Here is a 27682-nt window from a genome sequence, read left to right as displayed (position 1 = left end):
GTGCTTTAATGATCTTGATTTCTGTCTCATTGTCAGGTAATTTTTATGGTACTCCGAAGCCTCCAGCAGAGCCCAGTCCCTTTCAGCCTGATCCAGTGGATCAAGTTCTTTTTGACAATGATTTTGATACCGAATCACAGAGGAAAAGAACCACATCTGTCAGCAAAATGCAAAGGATGGACAGTTCTCTCCCTGAAGAGGAGGAAGAGGAGGAAAAGGAAGCAGTTAATGGCAGCGGAGGGATAGGTTGGTTGACAAGGGGAGAAATTCCTTGAAGTATTGTATGAATGGATAAGAAGTATACAAAAAACATTCATGCTTGCTTGAACCGCTTCCTTAGTTTTGGTAAAGTTTGAAGGCGTTTTTCTATTCAGACTGGTGTTATTACTTGATTTTGAAATTATATTTTAAAAAGAAACAGCTGTTCTCTCAGCCAGATGTGCAATTGCATCATAAAATGCGCTGCTCAGTAGAGAACATGTAGTGCTGGGTATCGGCCAGTTGCATGAGGAGGAAGGAAAAATTTATCCACTCTTCAAATCATGGAATCTTTTGCAGAGTATAATTCATACCCTGTAAATGTTATTGTTTAATTTTGAGGAGATTACTGAATTTGTATGCAGGAGATTTTAGTGAAGTGATTGGTTTAAGGAGCAACACTAGCTCATACTGTAAAATTTTCACATGATTTTGGTTAAGGGATCTATTGCACAACCTGAAACTGCCTGAAGGGGAGTTTATGGAGAGAAATAAAGCAGAGTGCGTTGAGACTGCACTAGTGTCCAGTCGGACCTTTCAAAGATTGGCAGGATGCCCTCTTTTTTTCGCTGTCATGGTTACTCATCTCGAGGGGGAAGAACTGGTGGCGGAGAGAAACCGTCACATTGCATTTGCAGATGATCCTCTGTGTGACTGTTTAAGACAGACTTATATTGACCAGACCTGACCTAATCTTGCAAGCTTCAGGGCTGGCAACACCACAGCCCAGAGCGGCCCGGTGGCCGGGCTGGTTGTTAGGTGAAGGTCATGGACATCGTCATGTGATGGAGGATACTGAGCATAACCTTGGGACTGAAGGGTGGAGGCTTGCATTTAAAGTTTTCTGCAGGGATTTTTGGGAGCATTTTCTTCTTGTGGCTTGAGGGAGTGGTGTTTGTTTTATTGACAGTTTGGGTCTTCTCTACATTTTACTCTGGTGCTTTGAGGAATATTGGTAGGATTTGGGGTTTTTTTTGATGGCATTACAAACGCTGTTCTTTATGTAGGAATGGCAAGAAAGTGTAGTGAACTTTGATTTCTGCCAGCGCTGATTTTTCAGGGTAGGGTCAGACACATAATACAAGGCTAATTCTGTTTGGCAGGGGAAGAGCAGAGTTCAGTGTTTTCATGTCAGCTTTTCAAAGTTCACAGCTGAAAAAAAAAAAGTGGAAAAATGCACATCACATGCAGGGACGTGTTTGACATCCACTCATAGCCAGATTAAGAGGGTGGTTCTTTGTGAGAAACAATATAAACATCTGACAAATAGTAACACTTTCCCTGAACAACTGCAGAAAACAAAGAAAAACATTCAGATTCTCCTGACTGGATGAAACCTGTTCCCAGCTACAACCAGACAAGCAGCTCCATGGACTTCAGAAATTACTTGTCGAGGGATGAAACTCTGGAACCACTGCCTAAGAACTGGGAGATGGCCTACACTGACACTGGCATGATCTACTTCATTGAGTGAGTAGACTGACACCTGTCAGGGGTTGGTATGCCGTTCGGAGGGGAGAAATGCTGATGGGCTGCAGTCTAGGAAGCTGCCTGCTGCTCTTACACCTCTCTCCTTCTGCTCTTACTGCTTCTATTTCTCTATGAAATTTAATCTGTTCCTACTGTTATGTTCCTTACTGATAGTCATCTGTGTTGCATACTTGTACAATTGCCATCAGACAGGAAAGCCTTATGGTTCCACATGTAAAGTCAGCTTGTTTGTAATATGAGTTTTGTATCTCACAAAATACAAAGCTGGGTGGGTATTGCTACGTGAGGTATAACATCGTATAAACCTTCACTATGTCAAGTTTCTGTGAAATCCAAGAGCTTGTTTATTCTTTATTCACTGCTTGTGTTTCTTGGCTGGGAATGCATGCTTAAAAATACAAATAGCACAGATTAAAGCACAGGGTAGGAAAGTAGCTCATGTGCACATGTGAAACATCCTCATTTATGAATTCTAAGGCAAAAATGAAACAGAGACTTTGCTGAGAGTTAAGCATAAGAAGAGGCTAAAAATACTTTTTCCTTCCAGGTAGAAACAGCTGCTATTCCCACATGAGCTCTCAGGGGCAGGGGAGAGTGTTTGTACCTCTAACATTTCACATCTGAGAGTCTCCAGTGTGCTGGTACCTCTGAGCATCATTGTTGCCTTTGTTTTTTAACATTTTATGATGTGACTGAGACACAAATAAAGGCTGTATTATCTAAAAGCTACAGTTTGCTTATGGTGGTAAATGTTTAAAAGTTAAAAGTAAAGCAAACTTTCTTCAGTCTGAGGGAGTTCTCTTCTTTTAATGGCATGTGTTCTGCTCCACAGTCATAACACCAAGACAACCACGTGGCTTGATCCACGGCTCTGTAAGAAGGCCAAAGCTCCTGAAGATTGTGAAGATGGAGGTGAGATGTTCAGAATTCATGTGTTACCTGTGCTGATAAACGTCTTGAGTTTATCACAGCTGGATACAATCCATTACTGCTGTGGTAGAAGCTTTTTCCTGCTACACGTGGCTCTGGCACAGGCAGTATAGAGCTGAGTGTCCCTAGTTCGGTGGCAATAAGAGTTTACATAAGACTGGGGAAGTCCATAGTGTATTTTCCCTGGGGCAGTAGAATCTGACTGAATCATGGGTTTATCTGCATTCCTGAGAAGAGAATGAGATATTTTTTTCTGGTAACTATCATTGCTAAGGAGAAAGCTGCATACATTACTGACGATCTCACTGGAAATTGTTGTGCGGGTGGAATATGGCAGGAGGAAAAGGTCCATAAGTGTTAGAATATAGGAATAATAAAGAAGGTACAGCATAATACCTATTCCTAATGATATCTATTGCATGTGACATGATATAATATTTGAATGCATCAGTAGGGAGAACAACCTGACTACTTTCAATTCTTCACACTGTTGCTTCAAGACTTACAGGTCAGGTTCATGATTGGCCTACAGACAATTCCTGCAGCCATTTCCTACATAGTCATGCAATTTAGTCAGCTAGAAAAGAGTACCAAATAGCTCTGTCATTGGCAAATGCCTGACATACTACAAAAGCTGAGGCAGACTCAGAATAGCCTGTCATCTTCCTAAATCGCACAGCCTAACAACCATGTATTCATAATGAAGCCAGCTGGAGCAATGGACGCATACTGCTGCTTATTAAACATACGTGCAGCTCACCACAGGATAAAAAGAGCACTTTAAACAAAGAGTTGCAGGATACCCAAATGAACAACATTTAAATGAATAGACCCACTGCGTCTTTTGTCAAACCCTGTGGAGTGATGCTGGTATTAACAATTGGTAACATGCTGTCATATGCTAGGAAAATTCCTGTCACTGTCAAACTTAGGGCAGCCTCAAACAAGACTACATAGCAATTTTATCCTTAAAGTGTCTAGCTACCTGACTGTACCCATTATTATAATATATAAATTTCCATGGTCAAGATAACTAGAACAGTAAAACTAGAATAATTGGACCTTTGTGCTAACTGCTTGTCACCTTCAGTCAGTAATGATCTGTTGCTGGGGCACCATCTTACCAGATTCTGAATTTGCCATAAAAAGTTGCTTTTCATGTGTAACTTTCAGTACCTATATCAAATGTAATTTTTTATTTTAGACCCCTAATGTAGGGATGTCCAACACAGTCCAAGCCCAAGCCACTGTCAGCTAGCTTGCTGCAGCTGTAAGAGCAGTCAGGCTGCAGCAGCACAAACTGCATTTTGTCATCTTGGCAGGCCAGGCAGTCTGTCCTGAATTGATGCGGTCAGACCTAAACAAGTGCTAGGTAGTTTTGGGGTGTCTTACTATATTGTAAACGTCAGGGCAAAATAGCCTATGATGGTGGGGGCTCTCTTACTCATCACATATGGCTGTGATAGTTCTGACTGAAGGTTTCTTGGGTTGATTGAAAACTGAAACGTTGTCAGAATGTGACAGTGAAATATCCTGATGTTATTGAGAGAGTACATAAAGGTGGTGTTACTTCTGCTAGGTGGTCTTAAACGGAAAGTACAAGAGGAATGGAGATGCATGACTTTACAAGCTTGGGATGTGGTACTGCGAGGCATTGATAGCTGTCTTTTATGGTGTATTTGGGGGCAGAAGCAGTGTGACCATATTCATATTGTGTAGTTTAAAAAGTCGACAACTATCAAATCAGATTAATAATTTATAATTAGATTAACTTTAAATAATGTATTTTTCTTCCCCTTTGTAGGTTCTTCCTCTCTTAATAGGTTAGTTTGTATCTCATCTTTAAGTTTATTATATGTTTAAAGTGGTGTCATTTTGTTGAATACAAGTCGTCTCATCTAGTGGAACAAAGAGTGAGAGTTATAGGGCTTCAGATTCCCTGGAACAGGCTGATATCCTTTCATTAGAAGGACCAGCCTCAAGCAAATGAAGGGAAATAAAAAAAGACCTATATTTTCCTCATATTTTTCATGAGTCTGTAATCTGTCCTCTTGTTCCTTCGTAAGAACTCTGATATTTGCAGATAGTTTTCCACTATAATGGAAAATTTTGTTCTTTCTGATTGCAGAACTTCCTTATGGATGGGAAAAAATAGAAGACCCTCAATATGGAACATACTATGTTGAGTAAGTGCTAATTATTAATTTGACATAGTTATAAACTGAGCAGAAAATAATGAAGCACTTGATAGGCAGTATGTATAGGTTGTAATGCAATGTAAGTGTTAAACATATCCAGCAGAAACAGTTCTAGGGGCAGTGAACATATGGTGCATACTTCTGAAGCACTGGCATGTGAGAAGATCCATGGTGTGACCTTACTGACTTAATGGACTGTATTTCATTTGGGGAGGGAAAACAAGTAGCAACCAAAGTAATTTATTAATGGGAATGAGCTGATGTCATTTTTCTTAGCTTTAAGAAAAATGGGGTCACTCGATTTAAGAGTGGCACCTGGTAACTATAAAAGAGCAAAAATAACTTGTATCTCATTGCTGTTTCCAAAGAGCCAAGTAAATAACTACTGAACTGCTGCAAGAGCTCTTTTGAATCTCCTTCAGGTCAGACTAAATGAAATCTCTCTTTAACTATGGAGAAGAAAATTAGGAGAGTTGAAAATGTTAGCTTCAGAGAGCAAGCTAACATTTTTTGACTTTGCAAAGCCAACACAGGTGTTTAAATTCTGCTCAAACTTACTGGTTTTTTTTCCACTCTGCTGTACTACTCTAGCATCTACTATTAAAAAGGTGATGTCTGAGTTTGTAAACATTGTAGGTAGATGGAAGCAACACATAGGGTCAACAGAAAAAGCAGGTTTTCTCAGTTCTAAACTATTACAACCTTTTGAAAATTTGCAGAGTGGAATGAAGGTATACTCTGCCTAATAATTACAGGAAGTAAAATTGTGTTGGTTCTTAAAGTAAATCAAGTTGTTGAAAGAACAAAAATGCTTTCAGTGTTGATTATGATAGTTTATCATTCATTCCTCCACGGCATTTATCTGAGATAATAAAAAATAGTATTTGTAGTTGTATCTTTGCGGTTCTCTTTTCCGTGAAATAGGCAGAATGCTTTCTGCTGAAATCCTGACCTACCTTTTGTATGTCTACAGTCATATTAACCAGAAAACTCAGTTTGAAAACCCAGTATTGGAAGCCAAAAGAAAGAAACATCTAGGACAGACTGATGTTGGCCCTTCAAAATCAGGTATCGCAGAATATTGTGTTCTTTGTCACTAATATCTTTATCTGCAAGTATGCATCATAAGTAACCAATTTTGGAATTCATCAAGGCATTAGCCTTGTCTTTTTGCTGGCCGCTGGGGTGTTGCCCTCCCAAATCCACAGTGGTTTTGAATGATTTTTTTCTTTTAATGTTAAAATTGAACTGAGACCCTAAGACTGCTTTAAAATAATTTCAATCATTCTGAAGCTGGTTGTCATAAGCAGTTTTTTAATATATGTAGGGTTAGAAGAGCCAGCTGGAAGATGCAGGTAAACCCACACCTTGAATTTTTATGCTTTTGATCTATTTTAAGCTTGGTATTCAAGGGTTAGAGTGTAATACTGGGATTTATGGGTGGGAGCTTTAGTTCCAGCTCTGTTGGAATCTGTACTATGGTCTTGAAAAAACTCCTAACTTTTCCATTCACATAACTGAGCTGTGAAATGAGTGTAACAGTATCTTGCTTGCTTTACTCCCTAACAGTGCTGCAGAGGTTAACCAATGTTAACCAAACAAATCATTAACTTGTATGACACCTTAAAAAACAACCAACCAACCAACTTACTAAAACTAACCCTTGTTTCCTACCTTCATGTCTCTCTATTCCATAATTCAATAGGACCAGAGAAGTCTGTCTTCACTAGAGATCCATCCCAGCTTACAGGAGCACTTATACGGACATCACTGAAAAAAAGTACAATGGGATTTGGCTTTACAATCATTGGAGGGGACAGACCTGATGAGTTTCTCCAGGTGAAGAATGTCTTAAAAGACGGACCCGCTGCACAAGATGGGAGAATTGCACCAGGTCAAGTACTATTTCTCTAAACTTCCATTTCCTGTGGTGCTTTTAGAGAATGCAGCTTCTGAGGCACAGGAGGGTGGATGACTCTATCCACTGACTCTGAATATGAACACCTCACTAAATGAAATAGTTTTCAGATTTGTGAAAGATCTGTGCAGAGCAGTGGCTGAAAAGGAAAAGAAGCAGCGTTCTAGATACAAATGTACTTTGAGGACTCTTCTGAAGATTTCAGTAGTTCTGCTTTAGCAAAGACTTTTGGCTTCATGGCTGTTTACAGAATGTTTTTTTTTTCTGTTTCTTCTCTATACATAAAGTAAAAATAGTGTGCTTGAATCCTGGTCTGTTTTGCCTTGTTGCTGTCAAAAAACATAACACCAAATATTAAAATTGCAAAAACATGCAGCAGGAATGAGCAAGCAAAGCTATATGAACTGGACAAGTGAGGAAACGAGGGATGAGAATACCTGTAATCCATGAAGAATTGCATGTTTTTCAATGTTATACATTTAAGTTACATATAAGCTTACTGTGACATACGGTTTGCATACTGGAAAAGGCAAAATGCTTCTTTACATAACATGTAAAGTCCCTTACTCTTGAGGTAAGAGTAAGAAGAGTTCGATGATATAATAGTTTACTTTCGAAATGAAACAATTTCCTATTTTGTTGCAGACCTATTGTTTGAACTTGTTTGTATGCAATTCATTTCCCTCTGTAGAAATGAAGACGATCCTGCAGCATTGTGTTGTGGTGCACACACACGTTTGAATGAAAAGATGTGTATCTATTCCTGTTGTAGTTCATGTAATAAGAAAGTTACTGTTTTACTGATGCCCAGGCATTTAAATGATAAGACGTTTGCTTGCTGGGAATATTGTATTGCACATGCAAAGTTTCATGATCAAAAGGATGCAAATTATGAAACAAGGTTTCAGGATCTGAAGCCTACTTCCACTTCATTTTGAAAATACACGCTTAGCCATGTGTGGCAAGAGTGTGAGAGTATGGAACGTGTGTGGGTGCAATCCTAGCTTAAGTTCAGCCAGTCCTAAAATAAACATATGACCCCCTCCCCAAAAAATCCGATTTATTCTGGATTGAGTTTAGGATGCTGTACAATATGAATTAAAGTAGGAGACATCTGCTTGCAGTAGTATGCGTGCACTACTTCATCTCCTGTGGCTGTAGAGTATCATTTTTTAAATCTGCTGCAGATTAAACTTTATATATTTAGCACACTGTGTGTTCTGAGATGAAATAGAATAAATGCAAAGAGGAAATCCCTTATGCTTTTTGGCAACAGATAGCCAAGAGGCAATAGCCCAGCCACCATTCATTATTAGTTTTGGAGACTGCACAGTGATTTCCTCCAGTTAGGCTTTTGTTCTGAGTCTCAGAACCCAAGACAGGTGTGGATGGTTTCGTTTCTCATTTTGACACTGTTGAACTTTCTTTTGTAACAGGTGATGTCATTGTAGACATAAATGGAAGTTGTGTCCTTGGCCATACCCATGCAGATGTTGTCCAGATGTTTCAGCTAGTTCCCATCAATCAGTATGTAAACATGACTTTGTGTCGTGGTTATCCTCTTCCTGATGACAATGAAGACCCTGTGGTAGATATAGTGACAGCTACGCCTATTATAAACGGACCGCCTGTGACCAAAGGAGATGTTTGTGTGACCAGCCAAGATTTAATAGCAGGAGCAGTTGTGTTGGACCAGAATGGAAAAATGGGCACTATGTTGGTCAATGGTCGTCTGAATGGCCCTTCCATGGATACAACTGAGCAGAGGATCTCTCTTGCATCTTCAGGAGGCTCTCAGCCAGAGCTGGTCACCATTCCTCTAGTCAAAGGTCCTAAAGGCTTTGGGTTTGCCATTGCAGACAGTCCCACAGGACAGAAGGTGAAAATGATTTTAGACAGCCAGTGGTGCCAAGGCCTTCAGAAGGGGGACGTAATCAAGGAGATTTGCCATCAGAACGTACAGAGCTTGACACATCTGCAGGTGGTGGAGGTACTGAAGCAGTTTCCAGTAGGAGCAGAGGTGCCACTGCTTATCTTAAGAGGAGGTATGTATGTGAATTTACAGTTGTCATATATGGTTATATGCTTTTTAAAAGTCCTCTTTTAGTGCAATATCTAAATGGTGTCCAGTCTTGACAGCTATGTAGCAGCTTATTATGTCTCTGAGCCATTATGTTCTAAGTTTCATTTATACCCGAGTGTTTGGGGTGAGAGCATGTTGCTAGGGTTTTGGTTGTTTTTTTTGTTTGGTTGTTGGTTTTTTTTTTCCAAAAAATTTTATTATGATATGTTTATGCACTGTCTCTTCCAAGTGTCTAGGGAGTGCTAAAGCAAAAATGCGGTCTCAAGCATAATACAAAGCATATGATGGACAGAGTTCTCTGAGGCTTTACAAATGTATTCCAGTAACTGTTAGCTGTAATGGACAGGTGATTACAGAAGACAGAAAAAACCATCTGCGGTGAGGAGGAGCTGATCACTGGAAAGACCAGAAAAATTCTCATTTTTACATTTGCATATTTATACATCTTCATTGACTGTCAGTCATGGACCAGAATGTGTCTTCTCCCCAAAAGCTGACCAGTAGATAGCATGCGTTTGCCAGAAGGAGCTGAATGAATTATGAAGCAACATGTGGCTGCTTAGTGTCCCTTTAAGCTTCTATTGTAGCCCTGAGAGTGTCACTGCAAACAGTCACCTACATTTGCAAAAATCTCCAGATCTTTTTCTGTATAAATGCTACTATTCTTTAATCAGCTAAGGATATAATTACATTTCTTTGGTAGCAAGTGAAGTTCCTCTAGACAAATTCACAAAGTCTCCGTATCCAATGAACTGATGTGTGGTTTGTTTGACCAGTGTCTAGCAAAAAGAGAAATAGGTATTTTTCATTGTTGTACAGCTAGCAGTTCTAATTTGAGACGTCTGTGAAGTGGTGTTTTTTGTCAAGTGAACATTCATTTTGCCATTTAAAAAAAAGACTGAATAAGCAGTTGTTATTTTTAACCCAGGAGCAGCTGATTATATTGCCTTAATGCTGTTCAAACTTCTGGTGAGCTAGTATTGAAATTGCTTTCTACATTGTATTTTCTTCAGGTCCACCCTCACCTACTAAAACTGCCAAAGGGGTGAGTATTAGTGATTTATTTAAATTTGTTTCTGATGGAGAATATTCAGGGGTTCTTGGTTGCAAAACAGACTCATAAATATGCTCTACTTAACACAAAAGACTCTGAGTTGTTTAATGGCATGATGGGTGTGTCTCTTCTTAATACTGAAGAATCAAGAATGCAGCAAAGATTTTTTTATGACAATGGATGTATTGTTGGTTAAATATGACATTGCCACTTAAGTTCTATCATTATTTCCTTTTTTTGCACTATACCGGAAGTTGCTATCTGTGCATGCTTTGACCTGCTTTTGTAGTCTCATCTCCTGTGGATTTTAGTCCCTGTGATAATCTGAAAGATGAGTTATCAAAACCATGTTTACTCAGCTGGTACAAATTCATTGTCTTAAGTAACTGTTGTCAGAATACCTATTAAAAGGGAAACAAAATAGAGTTATCTATGTTTTTTCTTCGTTGCTAATTACCTGTATTAAAGTGAAATGGGATTTTTAAAGCAAATTTATAACACTTTGATATTTCTCAATCCTTGCATAGAATTAACGGACTGGTTAGTACTTCCTTCTTAAAATGCTTGCTTGAATCCTTATTTTCAGGAAGTCTCTATGTAGCGGTACATTTCTAGTTTGATACTCATTATTCCTGGAAGTTCAATCTGTTGGGATATCTTATACCTAGTATAGCTAATACATACTAGCTCAGTAAAGAATTGTTGGGTTTAATAAAATACCCTCTGATTTGATAATGCTGATAGTAATGCATATTTTTGTCATGAGCACTTTTATGAATTAGGCTAGTTGAACAGAGCTGTTCCTTTAAAAATGTTTCTTGTATAGAAAAAACTATTTCATTTTAGGAAAACCCCATTACCAGGATGTAGATGTAGCTTCTATCTTTGTCCTGCTGTTTGATTATTTAAGTCGTATCCCAGCAGTGGGATAATGTGAGCACACAAGTTCAGTGCACTTGAAACAGACTGCGCTCAATAAGATTTGCAGATTCAGTTCCTTGCAATTGTCCAGCTGCCCACGCTAAATAAATCAGTGCATAAATCTTTGCAGTTTGAGGATGCAAGCCTTGTCAGTGTGGCTCCCATGTCAGTGCACTCTGTGCAGGCGTGCTAAAAATACTACGGACTCGGGGACTGGCATTCCAGCACACGTGCAGTAGCAACTTCCCATGGAGCACTCGATGTTCAGTGGCATTAAGCAGCATGGCAAAATAATTCAGTTAAAAAGGGCAAGTTCTTGTGTTTGCAAACTTGCAAGAAGTGTCAAAGTGCTAAATTGCTTGGAGGGGGTTTCTTCCACTCTTCATAGAAGGGCATATCTAAGTCTGTTCTGCTTTTGCTTTTGTTTAACATGCACAGATGCATGCACACTACCATGTTACAGCTTTCCAGGTTGGGTTTCAGCCCAGAATAAGTATTTGGAGTTACTTTAGTGCATAATGGATTGGAAATTAGGGTGAGTGGCCACAAGGATGCTTGGTGTCCTTTCTTCATGAAATAGTAAAAGGAGTGTTGCAGCTATCAGATAATAAAAGAAAAATGCAAATACTGAATTTCTAATGCCTCACCCTACCCAAATGTATTCCTCCTGTTTAGTATTTGTAATGCCACTGGGATACCTGCAGCCTGATGTTGGGCACACCTTGTGCTCATGTTTGGCTGTGGTTTGGCTGTGGGCAGGAGGCACTGCCTGTGGAGCAGGTCTCACCCGTGGTGGTGGACCGTGGTCCAGAGCCTGGCGGGTGCCTGCAGAGGAATCTGTCTCTTCTTCAGACATGACTGGTCCTGCACGCCCTGCTTCAGCTCACATGTCTGTAACCAGCAGGAACTGGCTAGCTTTACCCATCTCTGAGCATCAGTCCCTTCAAACCCCCTTTCTAAGCCCCGTCTTCAGTAGAAATATGTGGCCTGATGAGGGAGACTTCAGTAGTCCAGTCAGACACATACAGTGAAAAAGCTACGTTGAGTTGTAATATTATTCCCCTATTCCCTTGTGTTGCCCTGCATTTCACTTCTGCATGATGTTCTTTGTGCGCAGAAGTACACAAGTTCAGTTATGCTTTTGATTTAATATGCATTTTGTGGGGTGGTGTCTCTTTCAGAAGGACAAGCAGGACAGTTCTGGGAGTTTGGAAGCTGTCGGTGATCCCATCCCACAGCCAATGCCATTTCCACCCACTGCTGTACGACCAGGCTCTCCTAAACTGGACCCTTCGGAAGTCTACCTGAAGTCTAAGACTATATATGAGGACAAACGTAAGTATATCAACTTCAACATGGAAATATTCAATTATGAAGGAATTTTTTCCTTGTTATATGTGTGGTAAAACTACTGTGACTTTCGTATTGAGTTTGTTAACCTCCTGTAGATCAAACATTTTGAGAAATGCGTCAGTCGTACAGAAACTAGAAAACTGTGGAACACCTTTTTTAAAAAAAGATACAATGTGTTTCAACCATTATTACAATAAAACAGTTAAAACACAGAAATGGTCTCAAGGATGATCTAGTTCTGAAGTACACTGAAGTAGACCTGACCATTTCAGAGTTTATAGAAGGTAGCTCTGAGTTGTATTACAGACTGTCTTTTATCCTGGCCCACTGTACAAATGCAGCTGTGATTTCTCCTTTGGCATTTGTCGATCTATCCTTTCCTTTTTCAGCCTTTTCTTGAAAATTTATTTTTCCATTTTGGGAAAAGAATGTCACTGAAGATTTGACTGTTTGAATTATTTACTGTATTTCTGGTTACTGCGTTCAGTCAATAAGAAGAGTCAGAATGCACCACCAAAGCATGAACTTTCAATGATCAAAGATAGCTCCTTACATGTTTTGAAATGTTACTTTGTCTTAGCTCCAAACACAAGAGATTTGGATGTTTTCCTGCGAAAACAAGAGTCAGGCTTTGGTTTCCGGGTGCTTGGAGGGGATGGACCAGATCAGCCCGTAAGTGAAACTGTTTACAGTTACCTATGTGTTATCTCACAGTGTTACCATTGGAATGACTCCTACTCTGTCATCCTCATTTCCCTCTCGTTCTAAACAGTTCAGTGATGGCAAAATTGATCAATTCAGTAACTGCCTTTTAAAGATCAAGAGTTGATTCAGTTTACCTTTCTTTTTTTCCTCTTTGTGGCTGACTTTAATCTGCAAGGCTCCCGTGCCCTTTCCACTATCTAGAGTCTGTCTTTGGCAGCAGTTTTCTGTGTCAGGCTGGTAGTACTGATGGTGTTTCTGTAGTTGTTCCTGTGTCTTGTGAGCACTCAAAAGGGCAGTGCTGGCGCCCAGCCTTTGCCTGTTTCCACCTGATCCCGATGGTGGTCTTGGCACAAAATGCGCCCTGGCAAAGCTCAGAGCGCTTTGCACGTTGGCGTGTGCTGGGGAGCAGATGAGTGGAAGGAAGTGGCTGCTTACCCTGCAAAAATTCTGTCAGGCCATTCTTTTGAATACAGCCCAGTGAAACGAGGAGAGATTTGGGATTGTGTTGCAACCCTTTTTTCCCACCTCTCCCACCGAATTTTTAAAAATGCATTTTGTTCCATCAGTCATTGTGGTTTCTGGTGGATTTGTCTCAAGGAGACAAGTACAGCCTTTCCAATGCACTCTTTCAGGCTTTTATTTGCCTTGTGTTTTTCCCTCTCATCTCAGAAAATACAAAATGTGGTACTTCAGGATTTTTGTAAAAGCCTGGAAGCAGAACCTGTTAAGACTGGCTTCCTCCTGCAAATGGGTATTGGTATTGTTTTACATTGTAACTGGCATCAAACTGTAGCTCTGATGTTTGCACAATAGGAAGAATACTAGTTAGTGCCTAGTTTGCTTTAACCTGGTCAGCGACTAGAGTTCAGTTATGATTTTAAGTCGTCAATGTAGTTGTGTTTCCTGGCCTCAGCCTGCAGAGCTGTTGCAGTTGGACTTGGATGACTCTCTGCTTGAGAGGCCATTGCCAAGGAATGGTGGAGTTGGAGGCAGATGGGTAAATGCCAGTGCAGAAACCCCTGGGAAGTCTGTCCTTCTGATGGCAGGCTTTAGGAGACTTCCCTCCATTTCCAAAAAGGCAAAAATTTTTCTCTGGGAAGAAGTGCTAAGACTTGTACCGTATGTCAGGGGCCGTTCCTTCAGCTGTCAAGTTAAGAGGAAAAGCTTTTGGAATGGATACTCATAGATTGTTTTCTGATTACAGTTAAGGAGTATGGTTTTTTCCATTCACAGCTGTGATCCAGTGCTAGCCTTTTTTTTTTCCTCCTCTAACATGCATTTAAACAAAAAGGAAGAGCAAAACCAAAGAATTTTACTTCTGTGCACTTTATAGCATTTGTGGTGTTTTGTTTCCGTAACAGCCATAGCTGTTGGTAAGTGTCAGGCTGATGTCGTGAATCCTGTGTACAGATGATGTGCCCACCATTGCTTAACGTCCAACAAGTACTGGCTTAATTAATCTTTCATTTAACCTGAATGTTATTCTAGCATGTGAAATAGTGTGTGGCATTCTTCTCTGTGTTATATTTAGTAGCACTTTGAGGTGGGGGTAGACAAAATTGATAAGGAAAGTGTAGCTGTTTGAATTCATTATCTAATCACCAAAAGCTGTACACTGAAAAAAACTTGAAGCATGGAACTGTCTGAGCAGCTTTTCAGAAGTAAAACCAAGTTCTTTTGAAAGCTTTTGCTTCTTCCCCAATCACTCTGGCCTGGTCTTCATAAAAAAAACCCAAAAAACAAACAAACACCGAAACACCCCAAAAAACCCAAACCAAAACAAACAAAAAAAATCCCTAGAATAAGTAGAACGAATGAGAGGCTTTTGTTTCAATAATGTCTGGGAAATCATATGTTTGTAATAAGTACACAGTGCATGCTTATGTCAAAAGTTGGGCTTTTTAGCAAGCTGAAAAATATGCTCAAGAGATAGCAATGCTTTCAGAATTCATGTAAACAAAGATTAAAAATGTCCCCAAACTTTTAAGTATTTACTGAATGCTTTGAGCCCCCAATTTGTATCCACTGAGTCAGCTTGTGCTAAGTACACTCACTGGCTGTGTTTCTGCTAGAATTGGACAGTCAGATAATCTTTAAAAATACCTTCCCAAAAGCCCTCATCTGTCTGGATTCACCTGGATTCCAACCATTACGTGTTCTGATGAGTTCATGTTCTGCCGTTCAAACCCCCTCACTCTGCTTTGCTGACAGATCTATATTGGAGCCATAATCCCATTGGGAGCAGCAGAAAAAGACGGCAGGCTTCGAGCTGCGGATGAACTGATGTGTATTGATGGGGTCCCTGTTAAGGGGAAGTCACACAAACAAGTTTTGGACTTAATGACCAGTGCTGCACGGAATGGTCAAGTGCTGCTCACAGTCCGGAGGAAGATCATCTTTGGTGGTATGTGTCTACCTGTCTGGAGAGGGTACTGCAGGACACAGATCTGGCTAAACTTAATGTTTTTGTAATCAAATCAATTAAAACTGCTCTGAAACTCATCAATTATTGCACTAGAGCTGAGCAGCCTGAGATTCAGGAGGGTCAGCTATAATTCTGAGTAAGTGGAGAAAAGCAGAATTTAATAAGCTGATGCTTTGGTGCTTGCTGGTTTGCACTGCTCACACAGGTAAGGCTCTGAAAATTATGATGGCAGTGGTGTTTTCTTCAAACCTTTTTGCAGATATTAATTAGAACAGCCACTAATGCTATGCAAATGGAGTAATAACACAATCTCTTTTCTGTACAACATGCTGTATTCTCAAGTCTTTTGACATGTTATGTGTAGCAAGAATAAGTGCATTCAAACCAGAGATGATGTAGGGCAGCATGTTGTGATTCTGCTGTTTTAGATCACTGTCCAGATTGGCATTGTACAGAAGACTATTGTCCTTGACTCAATGATGCTGATGATATGAATGACAGAGCTGGGATGGGGTTCAGGAGTACTGATAAGTCCCCTGAGCCAATTAGCAACCAGTATTGCTTTTCCATTGCATTATTCAACCATTAATTCTGAGTATATACAAGTAAAAGGAAAAAGTATTTTTAAGATCAGTTCTCAGTTTCTTTAAGATGCCTTCTGATAGGTAGGCTACTTCAGGACCAAAATGTTGTACGTTTCCTAAAAGAAAGCCTGGCTTCAGTCTTCAAACTGCCTTTTGAAAAATGTTTCCATTGTTCCAAGTAAACAGTTACTCCTCACTTAAGATAGCAATAGTTGTAGTTTGTAGCAGGATCTCTGCCATAGGTCTTGTACTTGTAGCATGCAGAAAGGCCATTATGGTTTTTTTTACTATAAGAAGGCATCAGATCGCTCTGACAGAGTCTGGGTACACACTGCCAAGTCTGGCTGTGTGCAGCAGGCTTTCCTTGCATAACTGTGCATACCTGTGTAGGACTCTGGGCCTTCGAATGCTTTGTCCTGCATCTGATTTCTATTTGATCCAAATTGTATTCTTAATAAACTCACCCCTTACTTTCCCAGGCAGGCAGTGTTTCCTTATGCCGGCACTGATACCGAGATGTACAGTTTTGTAGTAGCTGCTTGGTAAAACAGCAGTATTGGTTTTTCCTTATTTGTGGTTTGTCTGTTACCTGCAAGGGGAAAAGCAACCGGAGGAGGAGGAGTTGCAGCCTGTCTTGACGCAAAACGGCTCTCCCCGACTGAATCGGGTAGAGTTTGCAAACCAGCAGTCCCCGGAGGTCTATGATGTCCGTCTGCAGCGGAAGGAAAATGAAGGATTTGGCTTCGTCATCCTCACCTCAAAGAACAAACCTCCTCCTGGTGGTAAGCACTGTGTTCTGGTGACGTTGTCACTGCCTGGCCTCACTGCGTCGTGTTTGTGCCAAAGCTGCTGCTGGCATTAGCAGGCATGAGCAGGGCTGCAGCTTCTTCAGGCACTTCTCTTTCTTTGAAGTGCTGGTGTTACCTACACAGCGCTCTGCGTAGATACACTTGTCTTTGATTCACGCTATTTCACAGCCCACCCAGCTGAGGCTTGGTCTGTCTTGCTTCATGTTTATATTCTTTTTCACCCAACTCTGACATAAGTGGGGAGCAGAGGGAAAGTATGTCACACACAACAGGAGTGTGCACTTGTCACAGGGCAGTCTTCAGGACGTGGATAGTTGTCAGGCTGTGGTGGTGATATAGATTCTCACAATGGAAGAATAGTTTCAACCTTGGCTTTGTATTACCTAATCAAGTAGAATTTCTTATTTTGGGGATCTGAGACAGTAGAGACTGCAGTACTTGGAAGAAAGCAATGAAGCTGTGACTGTCAGACAGGTAGGGTGTTTGTCTAGGAAGACCATCAAAAAGAAAAAGTAGCATGCTCTGGTATTATGGTTCTGATATATGGACATGGCTTCAGGCATAGTTGTAAAGATAAACAGCAAAATAACCAAGGTTAAAAGCAAAAATAAAAAGAAATATTGTGAGCAGAAGTGAATGAGAGAACTTGCTTGGAGGAAGCCCTGGAGTCTCAGTCAATTAATGGGAAGATCCGTGACGCCCTGCACAGGAGCAGGTCTGCTCTGTGTAATCAAGTGCATTTGTATTCCTCATGCTGATGGCTGCTACTTACCTCGTAGTGCCATGTAAAGGCTATTGAATATTTTTGGCATGAGGGAGCGAGTAGGGTCACCTTTCTGAGATTCATTCCCTTTGGCCATCAGGTTTGGGTTATCTGTGGCAGCCCTCAAAATACAAGCCAGCTCAGTGTGTTCACCCACAAATGAACTCAATTCACTGACATTAAGGTACAGATAACACCTGAAATCCTTACTCAGTTCCTTCAGTTCCTTAGTGTAAATCACCCTTCTGAAACATCCTCAGCTGGTTCCAGACAGACATAACGATGGCTTGAAAGTGTGTCTCTCTTTTTATTGAGCCTCAGACACTTTCTTCTGTTTTTCCACTTCATTTTACTGCACAAAGAAAAAACAGCAGGAGCACAGAAAAAAACTGATTCTAAATAACATTGTGCTGAATTCATATGATATATATTTAGAGTGTGACGCAGTCTTGGCTCAGACAATACCTTTTCAAGAATGTTAAAGCCAGCCGCTCTGGAAGTGCCTGGCGCGGTGGGACGGCGCAGTGGCAGTGGTCCATGCTTGGAGCTGCTGTCGGGTTCCCATGGCAGCAGCAGGGCAAGCTGTCACCCTCCTGTGCATGATACTGTGCAGATAATTATGTCCTGTGTCAGAGTGGCCATGGGTTGATGGTGTGTTGTCTGGTCAGTCGGATATTAAGAAAAAATACTATAAGAAGAATTATTCTATAACATTGGTATTCTAATATAATATGACTGTACTACAAACAACGTTTTTGTCTGAGGATCTGGTGCAAATCCCTGTTTATTTGATACTAGAACTGAAAGAAGACAACTGAAACCAATTCCAGTGCTGAAAACATAAGCCCTGTGGTCTGGGCTGTTTCTAACACACAGGAAAAGAGATGCTAGTGTTTCCACAGGCTGTGCTGTGCAGAACTTTGCAGTGCCACAGTTTAACATGAAGCTACTGTGTTGTTCTAAAGCCAGGATATTTTAAAACAAGTAATCAGCAATTGAGTCTGCAACCCTGCAGTGCTTTACTCTTCACAGTTGGCTCTTAGGTTTATAGTACTTAAAAAAAGTCTATTAAGGGAAGTGTAATTAAAATTTAAACTCATGGTAGATGCTAGAAGGCATCAATGTCTGTTCCTTCACAGTAACTTCTGTGTGCGCTAGCTCATTAAAACAATCCTTGATGGCTTTTTAATCTTGGGTGGCTGATGACACTGTGAAAGTGTTTCAGATTTGCTGTCATAGTTTTGAAAAGCCAGCTGGTAATCCTGACAGGGGCATAATGTTCCTCACCTCTCTGGTCCCTCAGAGAAAAGCATGTTTGGGAGAGCAGCAACTACAGAAAACAGGTATCCATCAAACCCACCTCAGGCTTTGGAGGTGCAAACAGGCTTTTACATGAAGTACCAGGAAGAGCATTTATGAAACATGTGGAGGTCAGTCTGGAGAGGTGTTTGGAAATAAGTTACAAAGGAGCAGAGCAGCAGTTCCTGTGCAGAAGAGCCCTTATGAGGGATTTGGGAAGGACAGGAGCCAATTTTGCTGTGCTTTCAGGCATCCAGATGAATGAAAGGCTGTTTTAGACGCATGGAAAAGCATGCTGACTGATGTGCTTTGATGTAATGTGAATCTGCTCTGTTGAGGCCACGTCAGCAGGCAGGCAGCTCAACGAACCACTCTTTTGCCCCAGGTTTTGGTAGGCTTCCCCCATCGCGATGGTATCTCACTGGCTGCTGAGTGCCATCTGCAGTGCTGACGTTCGGGTCAGCAAACCGTAAAACAAGGTCTCTCCCCGAGCACCAGCACGGCTCTTGGCAGGGAGAGTGCAGGAGCTGCCGGGGCCGTGGCTGTGCTCTCCCACGGGAGAGGTGCTGGAGGAAGCACCACGCTGGAGTGGATCGTCCCTCCCTTCATGTGCCTCTTTAGTTCTGCTTGTTCCTGCATCTGTGTTCTGCTCTGGGAAAGTAACTAAAAGCAGTCGTCTTTCCTTCTGCTTCTCATAAAAGTCCCTTCTCCCTGTTTTGTCTTTTCTGGCCCCGTTGCTTTGGCCTCTAGAGGAGCCTGTACACAGAGCAGTGTCACTATGGAACGAACTGAGGGAACCAAGCCAGGAGAGCTAGCTAAAATTCAAGACAATTATTACAGGTGCAAGTTCATCTCGGAGAGCAGGAATAGGGAACTGGTCTGTGCAGAGATGATCAAGCACATCTTGCTGTGCTGCCTGGGTGTGCTGAGGGTCGCTGCTGAAGGTGCTCACCAGGTTACTAAGTCAGTGTCTGGCAGAAGTTTGATTTCCTTTTGAAGTGTATTTAAGGCTTAATTTTTGGTTGCAAGGAGGAAGAGATAACCCATGCATCCAGATTTCTAATGACTCTGTTAAACTGGATGTCCATAACTGTCTGAGTCCACACAGTGCTCCAGGGTCTATGCGTGAAATGGAAAACAATACACTGAGTGGCAAAACAAACTGCTTCAGAGAGCTCCTGGGACACGTGGCCTTACTCATCCCTTTGCAGATGTGACCCATTTCCTTCCCGTGTTTCCCTTTAGGCACAACACCTTGTATGTGACAAGGCCATGCTGTCAGGCCTTGGTGTTTCCATTCACTCTGAGTGAAGGTTTCTTTCTTACTTGCAAGTTTTTCTTGTGCTAGCAGCGCCGCCCTTTGGAGCAGGAGCGGTCTCTGGGATGTCTGTGGCAATTCTGGGTCTGGGTGATACTTATCTGACATGAATATTAGTTGTGTTGCTGTCCCCGTTCTTGATTTCCTAGTGATTCCTCACAAGATTGGGCGAGTTATAGATGGGAGCCCAGCTGACCAGTGTGGGAAACTGAAAGTGGGAGACCGCATCTCGGCGGTGAACGGTCAATCCATCGTTGAGCTCTCACATGACAGCATAGTGCAGCTGATCAAGGACGCAGGGAACGTGGTGACTCTGACTGTCGTGGCTGAGGAAGGTAAGGAGGGCGTGCGGCTCCGGCAGGTGGATGGGTCCTACTGCACTGCCAAAGTCTGATGTTTGTAACTTCTGAGGTTAATTCACTTAAAGTGGAGTTTTTTAAGATGTTTGGAAATAAAAAAAAAAAGTGAAGCTCATCTGTTTGCTGTGGAAGAGCTGAAGGCAGGTGGGGTAGAGAGAGACAGCTGCCAAGGTGGTTATACTGAAAAATAAGATGCAGGTATTAACAATATGATGCAGGGTAAGGGAAATTCTCATGGCTTCTCATGTGAGACTGCTGCTCACATGGAAACATGTCCTGTCTAGACCTTGCATTCAGCCAAAGGGTTGAATTCCCCCTCTCCGGGGGGACCTGTAGCAGACATGGGATGGTACTTGGACAGAAAAATCTTCTCGCCTCTGGACAGTGCCTGTCTCTTGCTGCTGCAGTTGCTGCCAGGAGCTTTGTTCCAGATGAGGCAGGTACCCCTGGGATGCTCTGGAGCAGCTCTGCTGGCCAGAGATAGGGTGCTCTAAGGCCGCAGGGACACCTGCTTTCCAGATCCTCTCCATTTAGGCACTCAGAGTTTTTCCTTCCTGCTATGTTAAAATACACAAATTGCCTAATGCTGCATCCCTGGGACACAACAGAAACATCCTGTAGTTCTGTCTGCCAAAACTACCCTTTGAAAAATGGTCACATTCCGCCATGAAAACCTTGCTCAGGGTTTTCCTGCAGAGCCTCCCAGGCTGCTAGCAAATTCTTCACACACAACTGCCATGTCATCTAAGCAGCAAAGTGAGTATTTGTGACTGCAAAGTCCCATCTTTAGAGACTATATTTTTAATGAAAGCTCCCATGCAACACTGCATTCAATATGGTATTGTTTCTACACAAACAGTTCACTATAAATATGTAAAATCCAATCATTTGAAGAGAAAAGCTGTTTTCCAACCCTGCTTACCACTGCATTTTTCTGGATTGCTGCTTGTGGGTTTAATTAAACTTGCTATCATTGTTTTGGTAGAAAGTTGGCTTTCTTCACCTTTTAAATAATAAATACCTAAAGCCAGAATGTGAATAAAGTCAACAGATGATTCTCTAATTTCACGTTCATTGCAAATATTTAACATGCTATCTCAGCCTGTAATACAGAATTTCAAAGACTTAATTTTCCTTTTTGTTAATGCTTGAAGCAGCGATACTTCTATAAATTGTTATTTTTCTATTAAGATTTTCATGTTTATCAAATCTAATTCTTTCCAGTTTGAAGGGACACACCTCAAAGCAGTTGCCCAGGGCAATGTTTGTAATGCAAATGAAGTTTGAGTTGATTGCATTAGATCTGTTTCTCTGGGGCTCTTAATCAGCTTTGTTTTCAAAATAAGCTTTCTGAATATAACATTTTTGTCCCTTATTTATGTATGACCCTACCTGGACTCTGTGTGAGAACTTTTCCCACTTCCTCAATTATAGATTTGGAGCCAAAATGTAGAGATAAAACAAGAACCTGAGGAGAATCAACAAAGAGATTTTAAAAAAAGTCTGTAGCAGGTGATAAAACTAGACTGAGGAGACCAGTTAGAAAAAATGTGCAGCTTAGAGGAGCTGGAGTTGGCATGTTTCAGATGTAAAGAATTTTATGACAATGAAGGAGAGAGAAGCAGAACCTGTTCCACTGAAATGGGAATATATCACCACTTTAAAATTCTCCTTGATTTAGCTGGAGAGGTACAGTTTAGCTCACAGCATAAGCCTCCCTACAGCAGACTCCCGTAGAAGGCCAGAGTGGATGTGAATTAGTCAGGGCTTCAGGCGTTTTCCCCACTGGGTTGCAGGGGAAGAGCTGAGCTTCACAGAGATGGTTCACGAGACAGTGGTTAACACCAAGGAAGATGCAGGATGCAGCTCCAAAGAGAAAAATACACATTTTGCCAGAAGCTGTTCAGCGTCACAAAGCATAAACCCTAACAGAGTTTGCTGTTCCCCAGTGCATCTTCTTCAGTGCTGTCCTCTGAGACTGGCAAAGAAAATACTGCCTTGTACCCCTTCCCTCTCCCTTCTAGCTTTCACAGATGTGTGATCTTTGCTTTTCATACGAATAAACGAATTCCACGTCATGCGCCAGAAGACATTCTTTAACATTTTTCACAAAAGCAGGAGCCTGTCAGCTTTTGTCATGTATTAGCTGGAAATACAAGAGAGCAGGCTGAAAAGAGAACTGGAGAATTTGTACAAACAGATGGCATTTTTCTTGCCTGTGCTTCTAAATTAAAACTCTGAGTATAAACCAGGAGTAAAAGTTGACATTTTGTCTCTAGAGAAAAACCTCTTTAAGGCATGTCACAGCAATAGCACCAAGCAGTCCTGTGAAGGACTTGGGAGGTCTTGCATACCTGAGAAATCCAGTCTAATAATGTGTATTATGTTTTCCTTCCCTTAAGATGCTTGAGCACTTTGTATATTTTACTGGGGTTTGTTGTTTCGTAACAGAAATGTAGTAATGTGACACACCTAACAGAGGACTGGAACACCTCTAGTTTTGGTGCTTGGGATTTTTTTTTTTTAACCCTTGGAAGGAAAAGGAGTTTATTAGTTTATAATTCAGCAAATAAGTTCATCTTAGGCCACTACTTGCCATTTCAGGTTCTAGCTAAGAGGCAGCTTTTTGCGTAGACTATGGTTCAGTACTCTTAAGTAACAAGAGACATTTTGTATCCCGAAATATGTTTTTTTCATAAATGCACTGGATTTATTGTAAAGTGCACAATTACTGTATTTTGTGTGGAAGGGAAAATAATCTTAAGCTATTTTAAAAGATTTTATTAAAATGTCATTATAATTTATTTAGCCTTTGGGAGAGGGCAAAACACTTTAAAATTCTCTTTGATAACGTGTCAGTGAATTAGTCCCTCCAGTGTGGTTGTGGGACCAGTTCATAACCTTTCCTATAGCTGACTGGTAGCAAACTCTCCATTGTGCCTTAAATGAGTTGACAGTTTCCCTCCTTTGTTGGGGTGTTCACCTCTGAATCCTCATTGCTCCTGCAGATCCTCATTCTCCTCTTACCTTTAAAAAGGGATATGTTCTCAAATGGACATTATTCTTAATCTCTTAGAAAATTTTACTATATTGAATATCCAAACCAACTTCATGGATCTGACTAGCCCTAATCCCTTCTGTCCTTCATCAACTTGCAGACAGTCTAAAACCCTTCTGGTCATGTCTAGTTTGGTTAAAATTGTGTTGCTTTTCTGAGGAAAAGCAACATAGGTAAGAATAAAATTCCTAGGAATTTATTCCATGGAACCAATGAACTACACTTGGGTTCCTGGCATATGGTGTTAGAACCTGCAAAATCTTCTTCACCTTGTGACTGTGGTGGGCTCAGCTCAATCTGAGATGCTGTGGCAGTAGCATCCTTAGAAACAGCAGACACAGCACTGATGGTCACCGTGGTCTCGTGGTGAGGATGCCTAGCTTTATATTTGGGAAATTCTCTTTGTCGATTTTGTTTGAATTTATTAGAACACCGTGGTCCTCCGTCAGGAACAAACTCCGCCCGGCAGAGTCCAGCTCCACAGCACCGACCACTGGGATCAGCACAGATCAACCCTTCCGGCGCAGACAGGTACAGTGCTTTTGGATTTGGCAAAAGGAACTGAGAACAGCTAGAAAAGCTTGACCAGAGGAGTTGTTAATGCAAAGGTAACATCCACATCCTTTTATCTCTGTGTAGGGGAGCTACGGAAAGTGAAGCTGGAAAAGAAGTTTCAAATAGTTACAGGCTTTCCTGGCCCGAGCATAAGCACTTGACACAATCTGATGCTGGTGTTGCTTCGGTTATTGGTAGCCGTCATTCCCAGGTACAGGTAACCGTCCAGAGGGTGCAGAGACATGCAAAATAGTCGTTCGTCAAGACACTACAGTGACATTGCCACAGAGTATTCGGAAGCAGAACAATAAAACCTATCCCTGTCAGACGTGGGTAGAAAAGTTGCATATAAAAACACACTAAAGTGTTTCACAGAATGTTTTTGCTCATGTTCTAAATTTTATTATCTTCTTAGTACAGTGGAATACTCATAATTATAAAAGAAACAGAAAATGTTGCAATGGGCCTACTACAGACCCTTTCGCAAGGTTTCTTAAAGAAATTTCATGCATATCTAAAACTTAGAAGGAAAAATGTTCTGTATGTTTAGACTTAGAATGAAACCATTACCTGTAGTCATACATGAGTTGTGATTAATTCAGTTTAAATCATGAATTGCACGTTTCTCAAAATACAGAAATGTGTGAAGCATTTCTCCAGAAAAACAAATACTTAAATCTGCCTACGAGTCCTCATCTTTTTTCTCTGACTTCCCACACAGAATCCTGGCTGTTTCCCAGTAGAGCTGGAAAGGGGCCCTCGAGGATTTGGATTCAGCCTTCGAGGAGGAAAGGAATACAACATGGGCTTATTCATCCTTCGACTTGCTGAAGATGGGCCAGCTGTCAAAGATGGGAGAGTACATGTGAGTTTGTCTTCTCTAATCAATTTGTTGATCATGTTGGCCTTTTGGCATATTAATTCACCTGCAGTGGCAACAAACTTTGTTCTTTCATGAGTGTAGGGTCCCAGCAGGCAGAACAGCATCAGGACAGCTGCCCTTCTTCCATCTGTTACTGTGCAGTGACAGCAAATGCTGTGGTGGTAGGCTTTTAAAGGAGAAATATATGAACAGCTCTGGCTGTCCAAAATAAACTGTCCATCCATGCTTGAGTTACAATAATGTACATGTCCCAGGGTGTAAGCAGCAAATACTCAGGATACTTCAGGACCCCAGACAAGAAATTGCAGTGGAGCAGAAAGCCAAAAGGAGAATCACTGTCCAAGTTAGTGAATTTGTAAGAAATGTTTGTGTGTACATTGTGCTATTGCTGTTCTGTGCAGTGTTTGAAGATACAAGCCTAACTTTTTTCAAAGCTTATTATGTTAATTCTAATGTTTGTGTAAGGAATTAACTTTCAAATATTGTAGTAAAAGCAAAATATATGGGTACAATAGCAAAGAACAATGGTAGATGGTACGTGAGCATCTGTAACTACTGCCCAGAGCTGAATTTTCAGAGGCTGGAGGGTGAAGCTGAGCCAGGTGCCCGTGAGATGCCGTCCCCATGCAGTCCTGGTGCTTCGCTGCACATATGGCCACTGGCACAAGGCTCTGCCTCCATTTGTGCTATAGCTTGTAGAATAGGGCTGACACAGATTCTTGCTGGGACTACTGTGGGGCTTAACTGGATGTGAAATTCTAGGTATTGTTAATTTCTATTATCCTAATTCTTTACAGTAATTAGCTTTTTTCCCCTCACTCTTGAGAGACTAAATGAGTGTAGTGTTTAGTACGAATATTTTCTCTTGTATTGCTTCAAGTGGTGGTATGCTAAGCTCCAGGGCTTTGCTTTCAGGGCAAGAGCAACCAAAAGGTTCCCAGCTGACTGCACTCTGCTTCGCATAGATGACCTGTGCCAAGGCAGGGGTTGGTGGGGGGACTGCAATAGCAAGAGATTGCTGAAAGCACTCCAGCTCCCACATGTTGACTTTCACCGTGGACCGTGGGTCCTCAGCAGTCTTCCGTAAAGCCCCCTCCCACCACTTGGCACCTCACACCTCACCGTGCAGGGGATGCGTGTATGCAGGGATGCGTTCGCTGCGATGGTGGATGGTCATGTCCCCTGGGGAACGTGAGCCCTCCACAACCCGTGGCTGGTGCTGGTGGCTGTGGAGGAGCAGGGCTGCAAGCGCTGTGCTGTGTGTCCCCAGCAGCTCGGAGCACAGAGGGGCTGCACTCACCCAGCATGGCGTTATTCATAATTTCCGTGTCATTCAGTTTCTCCCTCCTCAGCTGGAAAATGGTGTCATTTTCTGGCTGTACTTTAGGACAGTGAAGAAGAATTTCTCACCCAGTTAATGGCAACTGAGCATGACGGGAGGCACGACGTGCTGTGTGGAGCATCCTGTCCTGTCCGATGAGTAACCAGCCAGTGACCTTCTTTGGCAGATAGAATTGATTTGACAAAGCCCAGGCAGTGTCTTTAAACTGCTGATTTTATGCACTAGTGACATCCATTGGCTGATCTGTGTATTGCAAAATAGGTTTCATGACCCTTTTTGTGGGGATGCTATTCCAAACCCTTCCCAGCAGCATGCAAAGTTAGTGTGAACTGTAATTACCTGCCCAATATCTCTGTAAGTTGCTAATTGGCCTGAGAGACCTTAGTACTGATAACTGCATAGTGGTGATCTCTCCTACCTGGAATAAAAAATCCTTTCCTTATATAAAACCTGTTCTGCTGTGGCAGTATTCAGCTTTGCATTAAGTGTAGAGAAGTTGCTCTGTTACTTACCTGGTTAGTGTGACTTTAAACAGGCACATGGTGCCAGGTTTGATATGGTTTGTCCATAAGCTCCCTCCATATGATGGTCCAGAATGAAAATACATTCAAGCATATGGCTATATCTGTCTCATCACTTGTAAATAAAGAGAAGATGTGTTTAATCTGAGATCTTTTATTGAGCTGGCTGAGCAGATGACCTGCATGAAGAGCTCTGAACTGCCAGAGCATTGTGTTGTGATCAGCAGCCATGGAATGGTGTTGCTATTGCTGAGTGGATTTTAGCATGAGAGGAAAAATAGAAGCATTTACCTATATTTCTTTCTTTCTGAATTAAAAATTAGTTTATGGTGTCAGAGATTCACAAAGACTAACCCGGTTGCTCTTTTCTCATCAGGTTGGTGACCAAATTGTTGAAATTAATGGAGAACCCACCCAAGGAATCACTCACACACGAGCCATTGAGCTGATTCAGGCTGGGGGGAATAAAGTTTTGCTGCTGCTGAGACCAGGGACTGGCTTGATACCAGATCACAGTACGTCATCTCAAGTGCTGTTTCATTTTGAGGGTTCATGGCAATGGAGTACAGTCTGATAAGGAGACTTTGGTGCTTGTTCACTGAAATAGTTAGCAGTTTCCTTTTTGAAAGCTGTGCAGGTGTTCTTATTTATTTTAAAATATAAGAAATATTTTTGGTAAAATTAACACATGACAAATACTTAGGAATATTATACAGTGTGAAATTACTGCATATTTGTAATTGTAATAAGTTTCTCAGCTCTGTGCAAGCTAATCAAGTTTTCCTATACAAATGTGATAATTAACACTGATTGCCTTTTAATTTAACTTAAAATTCTCTATGATGCAGTACTCAG

The 27682-nt window shown here is 41.4% G+C and overlaps 1 protein-coding gene across 5 annotated transcripts in view; it reads left to right on the top strand.

Moving 5' to 3' along the window:
- Nucleotides 1-27682, top strand: part of MAGI3 (membrane associated guanylate kinase, WW and PDZ domain containing 3) — an 82079-nt gene that overhangs the window by 50529 nt on the left and 3868 nt on the right. For 2 of the 5 annotated variants that reach the window (XM_075055772.1, XM_075055775.1), the window contains exons 4-20: nucleotides 37-246; nucleotides 1554-1728; nucleotides 2582-2661; nucleotides 4808-4865; nucleotides 5851-5945; nucleotides 6583-6771; nucleotides 8232-8840; nucleotides 9892-9923; nucleotides 12035-12188; nucleotides 12787-12878; nucleotides 15123-15315; nucleotides 16517-16702; nucleotides 20259-20444; nucleotides 23955-24057; nucleotides 24166-24292; nucleotides 24803-24946; nucleotides 27204-27342. In XM_075055772.1, the coding sequence (XP_074911873.1) occupies nucleotides 37-246; nucleotides 1554-1728; nucleotides 2582-2661; nucleotides 4808-4865; nucleotides 5851-5945; nucleotides 6583-6771; nucleotides 8232-8840; nucleotides 9892-9923; nucleotides 12035-12188; nucleotides 12787-12878; nucleotides 15123-15315; nucleotides 16517-16702; nucleotides 20259-20444; nucleotides 23955-24057; nucleotides 24166-24292; nucleotides 24803-24946; nucleotides 27204-27342 (2772 nt within the window). Of the gene's footprint in view, nucleotides 1-36; nucleotides 247-1553; nucleotides 1729-2581; nucleotides 2662-4807; nucleotides 4866-5850; nucleotides 5946-6582; nucleotides 6772-8231; nucleotides 8841-9891; nucleotides 9924-12034; nucleotides 12189-12786; nucleotides 12879-15122; nucleotides 15316-16516; nucleotides 16703-20258; nucleotides 20445-23954; nucleotides 24058-24165; nucleotides 24299-24802; nucleotides 24947-27203; nucleotides 27343-27682 lie in introns of all 5 variants that reach the window. The other 3 variants (XM_075055770.1, XM_075055773.1, XM_075055771.1) reach the window with 2 other exon arrangements.

The sequence above is a fragment of the Buteo buteo genome, chromosome 23, assembly GCF_964188355.1.
Source record: "Buteo buteo chromosome 23, bButBut1.hap1.1, whole genome shotgun sequence".
Classification (NCBI taxonomy): Eukaryota; Metazoa; Chordata; class Aves; order Accipitriformes; family Accipitridae; genus Buteo; species Buteo buteo.
Note: the sequence above shows the minus strand (reverse complement) of the source record. Positions and strands in the feature narration are given on the sequence as shown.